The 14,739-nt window shown below is 34.2% G+C and overlaps 1 protein-coding gene across 1 annotated transcript in view; it reads left to right on the forward strand.

Moving 5' to 3' along the window:
- Positions 1-13,311, forward strand: part of LOC145629089 (protein GLUTELIN PRECURSOR ACCUMULATION 3-like) — a 33,227-nt gene extending 19,916 nt beyond the window's left edge. The window contains exons 10-16 of the mRNA XM_081681582.1: positions 2,006-2,090; positions 6,957-7,109; positions 7,786-7,886; positions 9,627-9,806; positions 9,949-10,061; positions 11,474-11,573; positions 12,829-13,311. Coding sequence (XP_081537708.1) covers positions 2,006-2,090; positions 6,957-7,109; positions 7,786-7,886; positions 9,627-9,806; positions 9,949-10,061; positions 11,474-11,573; positions 12,829-12,888 — 792 coding nt within the window. The 3' untranslated portion in view covers positions 12,889-13,311. The remainder of the gene's footprint in view (positions 1-2,005; positions 2,091-6,956; positions 7,110-7,785; positions 7,887-9,626; positions 9,807-9,948; positions 10,062-11,473; positions 11,574-12,828) is intronic.
- The last annotated feature ends 1,428 nt before the right edge of the window (positions 13,312-14,739 follow it).

Below are 14,739 nucleotides of genomic sequence, written 5' to 3' on the forward strand. Positions count from 1 at the left end.
GTGATCTTCGTGCTGTGATTATCGAGGAGTTAAAGAATAAGCAGATTCTGCAGAAGCGGTAACCTTTGTGAATAATAATAATAATAATAATAATAATAATAATAATAATAATAATAATAATAATAATAAATAATAAATAATATTAGCTCCGTTAATTATTATATGCAACAAAGGAATATTTTATGTCTCACAAATAATACTCCTTTGTTGCACATAATAATTAACGGAGGTAGTAATAATAATAATAATAACATACTATGTATATGTTAATCACATGATACACATCAATACATGTAGCCGGAACCTTTATCCATGAAAAGCAATGATATTACCAACACATACATAGTTTTTCCACAATTTTATTTTTTATTTTATTTATTTATTTATTTATTTTTTCTTCTTACTAATAATTTATTTTATAATTCTGAAAATTATGCAAAGTATTTTTCTGTCCAAAGTTGTATTTTTTATGTATTAATTTAGACCTTGCATGATATAGGTCACTATATTGTATTAATTTTAACTTATTCAAGCACACATTTGTAGTCTTTATAATTTTTACTTTGGTTTTATTACCTTTGTCGTGGAAGTAGAGAAAAAACAAGTTTTTGTTCATTTGATTATAAAGTTGGAAAGAACTAGTAAAAGTAATTCTAATTGATTTAAAAGCAAATGAAAATGATTTAAAAATAACTTGAAATCATTTATTTAAAGTTGGAAATTACAAAAATGCCAATAATGACGCAGGGAGATCAAATTAATTTTTGGAAGCTTTTAATTAAACTAGCAGTTAATGCACGCGCCATAGCTAGCCATGTTCGGGGAGCTCTTTCACTCTGGCCCTATGCTACAACTTTAATTGTTGTAGATTTAATAATGGAAAATATGTAAACAAATATATTAAAGGTTATAAATGTCCGCACACTATTCTTTAGAGTAAAAAAAAAGAAGCAATTAACAATGTAACATTAATGAGAGCACATAAGTAAATATGCATTTTAGAGGGTATGATTGTCCAAACACTAATCACAAGAGTTATCTCAAACTTTTCAAAAGGTAGGGTATTACAATGATGTGAGACATGGGCGAAGTGTCAACTTAGTCGACTCCATAAGCTTTCAATTCCGTTTATAGCCTTGTCTCTTGGCTTAAATGACGGAGATATCAAAATAAAACTGCTATTGCTTATAAAATGGTTAAAACTTAATCCTTAGGATCAGCTACACTCTATGTATTCTAATTTAGGGACAAGATTGAATCATGCACCTATTTTGTATATGCTGCTTAATCTCAACAAAAACACCACATACCTTCCAACAAACAATGTGTCCTTGTGGTTACTTTGATGCTAATTCCAAATTTTTATTATGCCTTGCACTTGTCTGAAAACCAAAGTGATTATTCAGGCAGCTTTGCAAATGCTTATTATACTCATTTGCCTCTTTTATAGAAGGGAAGAAGAAAAAAATAGAAATCAAGAATGCTTTGTTTTGTTCCAAGAGTAATGGACAAATTATTACATTATTAATTGTATATATGCTACAATTATATGATAATTTTCTAAATCTCAAATGGCATACTACGTAACTTATAGTATTGGCTTATGTCTTAGTGTTTGAAATTGGTTTTGACGATTTATAGTTAAGGGAAAATATAGTCATGTGGGATCTTGTTAGATTAGTTTCGGTTTATAAATACATAATATCAAAATTTTTCTAATTTATATATATCGGCAGATACTAGTGATTAAAATGATGCATCGACAAGCGTAAAATGAGACGTGTTGTAATTAAGAAAAAAAACAAAGGAAGTATATCACTATTCACATGGAATTCTTGCATACTTTTTTTATTTGATGATGTGTCCCTTGAAATAGTTTCTTGTGTTATTTCTTTGACAAGGTTGTAAAAAGGGTATGCAATTTATTATATTTTTATCATGTTACTTTTCATTTGCTTAAACTATGAAGCTGACCGGTATGATTTGTTTGTTTGTGTTGTATCAGCTATTATTATTTGGAGGGCATGGGACGGGTGGCTGGCTTAGTCGTTATGATATTTACTACAATGACTGCATCATCCTAGACAGAGGTGAGTGCTTTGCATACTAGTAATTGTACAATCTTAGTAAAAAAAAACAATGTTTTGAATGGCATCAATTAGTGTTTGATATTTAAAAAAAAAAAAGAAAAAAAAAGAAAAAGGATTGGGCATTTATTAGTATTCGACTTGATGATAACTAAAGCTTATATTCTCTTTTCACTTGTGATGTTTTATCTATAAGTGATTAGATCATTTGGTTTATCCTCATGCTATTATGTTAAAGAGACCTTAAAGTTCATTTTGCGCACAAAATGTCTACAGGATGCGTGTTGACACATTAAAGTGATGATGATCTTTTCTCTGTTAATGAAGACTTTAAATCTTTGTGTGCTTCTTAATAGAAGTTTTCTTATTGATCAAAAGGGAGTATGTTGCAGTGAGGGAAGACTAGGATGTTTAATATCATAAACAAGTTTAGATAGACATTTTTTATCTTTCAAGGAAAGGTCCGGAAGCACGTATACAACGTGATGCTAAGATTTCAATCCTTTATTCAATGAAGAGACATGATCATTTTCAAAAGATTTGATCATTTTTCTATCAAAAACTGCCGGCATGACAGGAAAGGAGCTTTTTAATGCTAGATGATCTTATGCATGTCGTGTCAATTGAACTCCCTTAAAGAACCATGAGGTATTCTAAAACAAATAAATACTTCCGTTGTTCTTTAATTCTCATAAATTAAAAATTTAGATAATATATACCCTTTGTTTTTATTTAGTTGCAACACACCCCTTCGGCACACATTTTAAGGAAGATATTAGACTAGGTAAACGGATAAATTAATTTACAAAATTTTACCATCTATAAGAAGAAAGGGATAAGTTGCTACATTTTATATTTCATAGCTTAATTCATTCATTTACCTAGTTTAATCACCTTCTCGAAAAGCGTGATAAAAGGTGTGTTGCAAGTATAAAAAAACAGAGGAAGAATTGTTTATTGAGACGATTCTGATAAGATAGCACATGAATATGTTTTTCCTTATATAATTCACAAATGACGGAAGAATGTGAATAGTTGAAAAAGTCAAACAAGGTCAAGTATAGAACGGAGGAAGTAGTAGTTAAATAGACTCCCAACACTCATGCTGCCATTGCTAAGCTGGCAAGGCAAGAATTTTTGGTTGACTGATTTACAAGGAACAAATGCATTAAAATTTAAGTTCCCAACCTAGCATTCTACTTCATCGATACAAATGTTCTGCTCTTGGAGAACATTTGGGACCAAGAGAAAACTACCTTTGACATGTCTATATAGGATATAAGCATACTGAAGTATGTCCTTTGGTCTACACAATGTCTCATCAATATTTCAAAGGTGCATGACATCAAATCTTCTTCGAAATGCTAAAGGAAGAAGTACTCATGGATGACTTTAGTATTGGTGGCTCGTCTTTTGATACATGTCTTGCTAATCTTGTGAGAATGCTTAAGTGACGAGTCATGTCTTAAATTGGGGGAAGTGTCATTTTATTGTCGAGGAAGACATTGTGATAGGCCATAAAGTGTCAAAAATGGGATTAAAGTTCATCCGGCCAAGGTGTCTGTAATTGCCAAGTTACCCCCACACACCTCCATCACCGGGATACGTGGCTTTTCGGGCATGTATTAAACACGAGCCACCAACACTAAAGCCATCCATGAATACTGATAGGGAAGTAGGGTCAAATCCACGGGGAAACAAGTCTTTCTATTCCTAATTAATTATTATAATCTAAATTATTAAGTAACCAAAATATTGTAATCGGAGGATAACTAAACTACTAAGAGTAAAAGTAGGGAAGAGTAAGAAGAGAGAAAATCAATGAATAAAAGACCTAGGGCATAGGTTCACCAATAAATAATATTCCAGGGTAAAACATAACGATCAATCATCAATGCATCAATTAATCAGATCATAAAGGGCTCTCGCTACTTATTACAATCACAGAATTAATCTACCGGTATTAAATCTCATCTCTCGAATCTCGACTTAACCATTTATAAATTAACCTGCCTATTGAAACTAGACCTAAACATCAATTCTCATCTCTCGAATCTCGAATCAATATTGTCAAACTCATGCATAAAAGATCGGGCCTAATCTAGTCACAGAGCATTAAATCAATTAATAGGAAATTAATCTAGCATTGACAATCAACAACAATAAATTAACCCTTCATATTATTTATGGATCCCCATAAACCCTAGAAAGAAAACTACTCAGACATAATGAATTATAAACTAAACAAAGTAATTAAAGGAGACATGATGAAAGAAATAAAGTAATTAACTGAGATTAAAGTAGAAGAAATCGTTACCAAAGTAATCAGAATTAAGGAGTTGAATTAAGAACAGAGTAGAGAACAAAGTTGTAGAGAGAGAAAATAATAAAAAACTAAGTAGGGAGAGAAAGTCTAAGAGAAGAAGTGCTAATCGAAAGCATTAAAATCGTATCTATACAAAAATAATTATTCCTAATTAAAACTAAGATAAATAGCCGGAATTAGCTCCTAAAAACTTTGCGCCCGATCGGGCCCGCCTTTCTTTCAATATGAGCTTCTCTCGCGCCTGGCGGGCGCGAACTAATCTTCCTCGCGCAGCCGGGCGCGCCTTCGTGTGGGAGCTTACTTAGCCGGGCCCGGGCACTTGGGCAAGTTTGGACTTCGATTGGGCTCCGATTTTTCGGCCCAATCTAGATTTCCTTTTCGGGTCTTGAATACTCGGTCCAAATGCCTCGGAATCTCATATGCTTAGCCCTTAATCACCGGTTCGATGACTCTAACCGGCCCTGGGATATAAAAACTGGTCGTGCTCCTCTAATGCTCGTAGTCACTCCATAATATCTCGAGAAAATGCTCAAAAAGTGCAAATCCCTACAAAGTCAACTAAAACTACAAAAACACTAGAAAATACCAATTAGTAATAAAAGTGGCTCTAAAGAGCCAAAAACACTACCAATTATGACCAAGGGACGGGGGTAAAATACTATATAAAATAGACATATCAAATACTGCCGATGTTTTCGAGTATGCTTGCTTTTACCGAAGGTTTATTAAATATTTTTCAATTACTGCAAAATCCTTGACTACACTCCTTCAAATGGTGTTGAATTTCATTTTGATGAATTTCTCTGAAGGCCTTTTAACACACTTAAAGAAGCATTTTTCATAACACCTATTGTGCAAGCTTTTGCCATTTAAACTGATGTGTGATCATAGTGATTTTGCAGTTGGTGTCGTTCTAGGTCAATGGAAAGAGGGAAAGTTGCATTCCATTTGCTATGGTAGTTGGACTCTTGATGATGATCAACAAAATTATACTACCACTATAAAGGAAATGCTTGCAGTTGTGTTTGCAATAGAATAAATTAGATCCCATCTTACCCCATCTTACTTGCTCATATGTTATCCAATTAGTAAGAAGGATGCTAAGCCTTTCCTCATTCGTTGGGTCATCCTTCTTCTTTGATATTGAGACAAGAGAGAAGAAGCGGCGGTTTATGCCTTGCGAATATTGCACACTTTGGGAATGATACATACTTATTCAAAAGTGTGGTGGTGAGATTCTGTGGCATTGTGTGCCGGATCATGAGATCAAGAGTCTTGGACCATTGTCACTGCTTGTCTTGTGGAAGGCATGGTGGGCAATGGTGGGGGTAACCAAGACGGTGGCTAAGATATCTCAATCTCTCCTTTGGTCGCCTACAATAAACAAAATGCTCATGATTTCATCGAGAGGAGTGATCGATGTCAAAGGTGTGGGATCACAAGAAAAGATGAGAGCAAGATTAGAGGTGAAACTAGCATAAAAACGTCCAAAATCATGTAATTATAACCAAAGACCAAGAAGAGGTAGGAGATTAAGAAAATAGGTCAAAACTACAAGAGAGAAAAGACTAAATTAAGGGGTAAATGAGTCGTATAAGTGGTCTAATCATAGTTAAATAATGTAAAGTCTTACTAACGTCCCAATTTATTTTATTTCTATGATTACGGTATTTGTTTAGCTAGCCATATCTTAAGTTCTTTTCCAATCCAAGGTCTAAAGCAAATATCCTCCTTCACAATTACTAGGCTAAGGATGTGAATACCTCACTAATCAGTACATAAATAAATGCTCAGCGGTAAGGGTGTTTTTTTTCTTCTTCTTCTTCTATCTAGATGTGCCAATATCAATGATTTGCCTCTGATCACACAACTGCTCTAAGGTGCACTGATAGGCTCATGAAGTGCGCACCAAATTTTAACTCTTTTCAAGTGTGCCTCACTCTGTTCTGCTCACTGAGGCACAAAAAGGGCTATAATGATCCCTATCTTAGTGTAACTTGAGCCTTTTTTTATACAGTGCTTACAACCCCTCGTCCTACTAATGAGTATCCTGCTGGTGTGTAGACCTTGCAGCATGCCTTTATCAATGCTAAGGTTTGGTGACAAGTTCTTGGTAGGATACCTCTGTTATAGATGTCCTATTGAGCTAACTTCATTAGTTATGATTTACATGAATTAATTGATTTGTGGACACATGCTTCATGTATGTGTCATGCTTAGAATTCTGTGTAGTTGTAGTAAAAAATCAATTATTGTATGTGTGATTTATTTCCAACTTGTAAGTCTTTCTTAGACTTATACAGGTTACTAGTTCCTTATTTGTGGTCTTTTTCTATAATTGTATGTTTTATGTCATTTAATTGTCTTGGTTTTGTGCAATTATTATATTTTATGTATTAATCTGTTTGTTTTCATTACTTTCTACTTATGTTGATGCAATTTTAACTAATACTCTGTACATGCTGATGTATGATGCGTCTATGCTACTTGGTTTTATGTTTTTCCTGACGTCAACTTGATTTTGTTTATTTATGCATGGTTAGTGTCTGTTCAGTGGAAACAATTGCCTACTAGCAATGAGTGCCCACCAGCACGAGCATATCATTCCATGACGTTAATTGGTTCACGATATTTGTTATTTGGTGGCTTTGATGGGAAATCTACTTTTGGTGATATTTGGTGGCTGGTTCCCGAAGGTATTCTATTTTCCAACTAGTATCTCAATTTTAGGTCCTTTTCTTTTTAGAATAGTTGCTGTTCATTCCTGAAAATTTGCAGCGATGTCCAGAGTATATGGTTTCCTTAACATTTAATTAAAATATTCAGTTTATATATGAGTTCCTCTTCTTTATAGAAGGAAACTCCAGCATGTCAATACTTAAGTTTGATCATTCATGTAACGTCCAAGCTGAAGTCCCAAAATTTCCCTGTAGGTGTGGATGATAGTTCCTCTCCTGTATTGCCTCTTCATAACATTTAACCTAATAGCCATCTTGGTGAATGGCCTGGATATACAATGTGCTTCATTTTCTTGTATGGTACTTTGTAATGAAATTTTAGATCTGGGTGCAGCATTGTTTGTAATCTTCATTTGGAGAACCATTTAGTGTTTGAATTCCCTGAATCATGCTGTTCATTTGAAATCTAGTGCCCTAAAGGCACCAATATGTCTGTAATCCTCTTGCTGGCACTGTTGCTGTGTGAAGAGGCAGGTTGTGCTTTACTTCTTTTTTGTTAAGGTACACTATCACACATAATGAGCATATGGACATTTTGAAATTTTTTATATATTGAAATTAGTTCTGAAGAGTGTTTTGAGTCCTTAATTTAAAAAACTTGCTAATTAAATGGCTTGTTATGTCTGCTGCTTAGATGATCCCATTTCAAAGAGGTCAACCCCATCTTTTCCCAATCAACTTCATGAAGACAAAAAAGTAGCTGCGTCAGATTCATCATTGCCGAATGTACTGAAGGTATAATGCAAATCTTCGCAGTACATGCTGACTTTTAAAATTGATGAGTTGGGGCTTGTTTTAAAATTTTATTATAGAGTACAATAATTCGAAAATGACTTGGTTGGAAGGAGTTAGGAAGGATATTAAGTATATGAATTTGCGTGATGAGGCGTTGGATCGCAAGGGATGGAGGAGGAAGATTTTTGTCGATGACTACATGGAATAATCACTTTTGGTTCATGTAGCTGACACCACTTATGGGATTAGGGCTTTGATTGATTGATTTAGAGTATAATAATTGGTTTTTTGCCTGTACAATTTGCCTCTTATACAAGAATTTTTTTTGTCAGTGTCACCAAAGAGTCATACTAATTAACATCACCGGAAAAAGTTTGGATATATCTTGTCACCCTCTGACCTGGTAGCAGTTGTATCCAAAGTTATTTACTAGTATTGTTTCTGTTTAAATTATGGAGGGTGTTGAATTACAGTGCTGTATCAATGCATTTTCAGCTTGGATGTGCATTAAATATGTGGTTGTTTGAAAGTTGAAAGGATTATGGCATTAATCACCTTCAAATTGTTTTCTATGCCATCAAGAGATCTTTTTTTTTTACCCAAATTATACAATCTGTAAGCACTTCACTCAGAGGGAGTATAAAGCAAAGATACAACCTTAATAGTACGCATTTTTATAGGTCATACCTACTTTGGTGTATTACATATTTAGGTGTATCACACCTTGAATATGGTTTGGTATAGTGAGCTGAAACTGTATATTACCTGACCTAAGATCAAGGAGCTGGTAGATTTTGATCTCGTAAATTCTCCTCAGTAGACAACATGCATGATGTTCATATCATGTTAGCTAGTGAATGGCTGGTTGTGATCACTGAAGACAACATATGTACTAGGTTTCATTATTTCACGAAACTAAATGTTTGTTTGATAGGTACACCATGTATAATTTTCCTGTTTCAATTGCTACCTTCTCATAACAAATTTGAATGATATGATGTGTATTGAGTATAAACTTCCTGTTGATTTATGTGGATATTATGTAGAATGGTATCTTTTGTGATAGTTTATCTTTTTGTCGATTGAATTTCAAATTTTTGTTGACATTTCATTTTTGACCTTTCAGGGCCTTAGGTGAAATAAGTATCTAGGGGACATCTTATACTAGAACACAAACACTATAATCTATGAAAAAGCATTTGAGCACAAGATCGATTTGATTGTATTTTAATTGTATTGTTATTAATTTCCTAGTTACTTTCAGATTTCATCTATCTCTCTAAGTTCTACTAACTTTTACTTTGTTTCATCAATGTCAACCTTTATTTCATGATTTATCATTTCCACCCCACTCTGTGGAACTCAATATTTATAATGACTCTCTTACCCTCTAGTCTCTCCTCCTAACAGAAACTTTAATTACATAATTTTCCCTTTCTCGAGTTCTTGGATTATATTGCTATGAGTAATTAAGTAGAAGCACTCAATTGATAATCCTAAAAAATATGAAATCATCATTCTGATAAAACCATGATTATCGAAATTTCAGTTTTGTAGCTCTAAGTTAGAGGTCTGCTTGCTGTAGTGAGAAAAGGCCTAGCATTTGATTTTACCTATAACAGTTTTCTGCATATTATGTCCAGTCAATTGTACCTGTATATTGTGATCCTACTTGATTGTGTTGATGTCTATATTCCCTTGTTGTAAACTGAGTAGGCTCCTCTGAATTTGAATTTGTAGGAAAACCTACATCAAGAGTCTGCAATCTCAGAACTACAAAAAAGATTCAAGTCTTTTTCTTCATTTTCTAAATCTGAACATCAGATTTTGGATGAATCAAATGACAAGGAACTACATGAGTTAGCCTTAAAGTTCATGGAAGGAAGCATGTCTAGTAATGATGCAATTTCACTCAATCAGGTAAATTTGCTACATTTGGCTATGAGAAAGAAGATATAAATTTGAAAAGCTGACATTGTTGCTTAGTCTATGTAGTTAACTCAATTTCTGTTGTACTTACCTTTAAAAAAAAAAATAAATAAATAAATTTGGCCGCAAATAGGCAGTTCAGTTGCTTCGTGATTACTGGAGGAACACTGAGCCTAACTTCATTGAGTTAAGACAGCTTGGGACCTTGCTTCGTGACTATCATCGCTTGATTAATCATCATTGTCTGTAAGGCCTCTCTTTTTTTGTTTTTTTGTTTTTTTTTTTTGGTTTGCTGAATTATGATAATTTAGTTTCTTAGATCTTATACTTCAGGAAAAATTTAGCTAAATTTATCACAACACAAGTGATGGTAATTTGGTTAAAGTTTCTTTCCTTTCTGTGTTGGGTGTCTGAAATTTTTGATACAAGGTAAGGAGAGATATGTATATAAACTAGGAAAAGTGGGATAAACAAAAGCAACAAACTGTCGATGGTTAGTGGATTGAAAGCATCTCCTGAAATCCTACGTCTCATATCTACTTTTAACAGTTTTACATTATTTGATTTATATAAAATTGCATATAATTTCATAGTTCTGACTTCCTAAAATAAACCAGGCATATTTTTTAATTATATTTATAGCTATTGATTGATTAGCCAACCCCACTTATGGGATTGATGCTTTGCTGGATTGATTTACTTACAAATATTGATTATAATCTGGCATTTTTGTTGATATAATATTTACCTTCATGACAGTCCTATTTTTCAGAAAACAGAATATTTTGATTAAATTCGATCTTTTTACTTTTAATCTATATTAAAACATTTTATATACACCCGGGTGCACATAGGGGTGCGTGAATTTCTTACAATTAAGTGTGCTGTAAAAGCAGAATCTGACCCTTTTTGTTATTAAATTTTAGATGCAAATAATGGATTTTGTAGATGGGTAGGAATTTTTGTGCCCTCGACCCTCATTTTGTGAATGAGTAGCCTCTTCGTTTATTTCATACTTCATCCGTTTCTATTTAGTTGACGCGTTTGATTTAGGCACATATATTAAGGAGAGGAGAGAATGAGAGAGAATGAAAAAACAAGTGGGGTAGCTTATAAATACAAGGTAAAAAATTTACCCCAAAAGGAAACCTGTCAACTTAAAAAAAAAAACTTCTTAAAAAGGAATACGTGTCAACTAAAAAGAAACGGAGGTAGTATATATTTTGTTTTTTATTTATCAAAAAAGGTGTTATAAAAGGCTCTAACTTGATGAAAAAAATATAAAAGGTAACTTGCTTGTAGTGCTTTTTGAAGGATGTTAATTATAAATTTATCCTTTCATATACTTTAAGCTGTGTTAGAACAACAATGATTGGTGGCGGAAGGTGGAACTGTGAAAGAGGTGATGTTTTGGAGGGATTGGGAGGAGGAATAAAGCAGAGTGGTGGAGGAGAGAAAGAGGATGGCATAGTTGATAAATAAAAGGGCCTGAGGGGAAAGGAAGGTTGAAAGGATAGTCTAAATCGCAGTAAAAGATAGGTTGTTTTGGGAAAAAGGGGTTAAATTGAGTTGGTATTTTATTCTATTTTCTTATTGCATAGCAATTTATGCCTTTTTTGTTAACCTTATCTGCATGTATTGTTTTTTGGCCGTCGTAGGGACAGTATAAGCTCTGAATACAATCCAGCATCACTGGGGTTTGTCTCCACTGGATGTTCTGTTGCTTATCGGTTCTATCATATCAAAGATCCTTCTCAGGTATGAGAATGACAGTATGTAAAAATCTTTTTTTTTTTTTTTTCCAGAATGTGATTATAGCTCCATATTGTTATGAAGTCATAAAAAAAAAAATTCATGTGGTCTATTATAGTTTGGAATAAGTATAAATCATCTAATATTTGTTATAAAAATATTTGACATTTCACTCTCTACTAGCAAGGGTTCGTCGTTTGTTTGATGGGTAGGGATTAGGGAAGAAATCTTAAAAGGAAGGAAAAAGATCCTTTCAGTGAATTAATGTACAAAAATAAAAAATAAAAAAAATAAAAAAATAAAAAAAAAAAGAAGAAGAAAGATAAATTACCCTTGTTTCCCTTCTGTACTTCCTGCGACCAACTAAACGCCTTCCTACTTCTTTAACCACTAAGTTCTTGCAGTGTTCTAAGCATAACTTTCTCTCACCTTTACCACCACCACCACCATTACTACTTGGACAAATTTGATAAAAAGTTACGAAGTATTTATGCTTTATTAGTAAAATTTATTTAAACAATTGTAAAAGTGACCCTAAATTTGATAAAAAGTGACCCCGATGTACAGTAAATTACTGTACACCGGATGTATACAAATGTTATTCTAACTGCTACACAACCACCAGCTCTAATGCCTACCTTCTTTCCTTGTCCTGAACCATTGTTTTGTCCCTCAGTCAAGGAAACCCTTGCGTCATGTAAAACTGAAGCTTTTATTTGTTGTGTTTTGGTAATAAACAACTTCAACAGACAATCACTAATTAACCAAATTTCTTTTAACCTCTATTTCCTATATATATATGATTTGCGACTGAAATCATCCGTAATATCCTCATGAGAGACCAGATCTTGTATCTTGAACTTTTAATTATTATATTTTGTAATTTTTTTTTCTTTACAAAAATTGTTTCAACCTGATACTTATCGCTAGTTCTGCAAATTTATTTACAAGATTGCCTATTGTCATCAAACTTGTTTATTCTTAACAATCTTTGGGTTAATGTTTCTTTATTATAAACTCTAAGACCATTCTCTAAATTCTCTTTCTGCCTTAACTTGTTTTTCTTGATATAATATTCAAAATTTAGAAGCAGTAGTTGATGAATGAGTTCATTCAACAATAAATTACTGTAAGCTTCTTGGATTCCTTATAAAACTAAAATGATTCTGTTATATGAAGTTGATTAAGAAGTACTTTGTTAAGTGTGATTAGAAATTTTATGATGATTTGCTAGTAATAGTTATCTTCACTTTTTTTCCAGTTGCGCATGGATGATATCCCGAAGTTGCTGGAAGAATACAAAGAGCTTCTGGGTGATTGATATTAGTTGTAGGTACCTTGAAACCAAAGAATGAATTCAGAATATCTTTTGGCATCCTAGGTCAATACCAGTTAAATTTTTGTGCTATCATCAATCGAAGGTATTATGTTGTTGTCCTGCTGGAGGTAGTAGTAGTTCCTTGAAACCGGGAGCGATTAGAAGCTACCTCCAACCTCAGTCGGTATGGTTGCAGCACCATGGTGATCGAGCATCCACATATTTTATAACTACATGATGTCCTTTTCTTTTATACAATGAATCTGTCGAAACTTTACTCAGTGAACTTGATATATTGAATATCTGTAATATATTCTTTTGATGATATGCTATAGGAACAAATTATGTGCATTGAGGAAATGCTATAACTGTATATGCAAAAGGAAGGAAATAGGTCAAACCATTTCCATGGTACCTTGTTTTCTTCGTTATGGGATGTGCTCAGATATTTTGTTTGAAAAATTAAATGATCGTTGTTTTGGGTTATGCATAATACAGTACATAACTAAATTGCACTTATCACAAAACAACGTTACAATTCTCTCTTATCTTAAATTAGTTTTGATAATGACACATAATTTTAGGTGATGCTGCCAAAGTTGTTCGGTTAAAGGTTTGAAAGGAAATAGTGTATTATTTTATTAAAATCTATACTAATCTATTAAAAGACGTTACTAAAAACGTGTTTGCGCCACGTAAATCACACTATGTCACCTACTTCATTTCTCATTATGCCACATCATCATTACTCAATCAACCTGAATCACTATGTCATGCCACCCGATATTGCTTCATATAAAAAAAATGATAAAGGAGTTTTGAACACCCAATCTCATATAAAAAAAATAGTTATTTAAACCATCTAAGCCAATTAATACATATAATCACATGGAATAGCAACCCGGTGCAACGCTCGGACCACACACTAGTTAGATATGATAAGGTGATTGTTTAGGGTAATTTTACCCCGCCACGTGGTCCAATCAGAGGATGACACGTGTCAGCCTCAGGATGGCCCAAAGTGGACCAATCCCTGCTTGACACGTGTCACTCCAGAAATTAAGGGAAAAAGGCGGCCTTCAGGCCCAAATCCCGAGAAAGCCGCAAAACGGCGCAGCCCACCAATGATTAGGGTTCAGTGACCTAATCAGGGGCACAATTCCCAAAGACCCTATAAATAGGGAGATATCCCTCTTTTTGAGGGGACGTTTTACCATTTATTACACTTGCATTCTCTCACATCAGAGAAACACCTGAGCTTGGAATCCGAGCAGATACCCACCTAAATTTATGTTTTCTTTATTCCTTTTCAAGTTACTAACTTGATCGTCGGAGGCGGAGCTCCAACCACTCGGCATCTCCGTTATTTTGCAGGTACAGCTCAGCCGGATCAGACTTCGTGTTGTAACTCTCCCGAGGGACAAAAACACCCAAAACATTTGGCGCCATCTGTGGGGAGGGTACCTCGAAGATGGTTCAAGAGTCTGTACCACCCCCTAACCGTCTGGGCGAAGACCCAGAAGTTTTTACAGACCATGAGGATGAAGATCCTCAAGTCGAAACATTTACAGCCGAAGACGGCTCTCTCAGAATCAAGCGCATCCGGCCCAGAGACACTCTGGAGCGGGGTGCCTCCCAGGCGGGTACAAGCCGACCCTCTGGGCAGCCGTGAAAGTGCAGCTGGTACTCAAGAAGGGGGGGGGGGTTGAATTGAGTACAGGGCAGTGTTAGGAATTATTGGATTTTCTTCTATTTATGTAGGGGGACCAGGTGATGAACTGGTCCTGCAGCGGAAACAGAAAATACAATAAATAATCAACACAAAGATTTAACGAGGTTCAGCTCAACTCTGAG

Source organism: Chenopodium album, chromosome 4, assembly GCF_948465745.1.
Source record: "Chenopodium album chromosome 4, dcCheAlbu1.1, whole genome shotgun sequence".
Lineage (NCBI taxonomy): Eukaryota > Viridiplantae > Streptophyta > Magnoliopsida > Caryophyllales > Amaranthaceae > Chenopodium > Chenopodium album.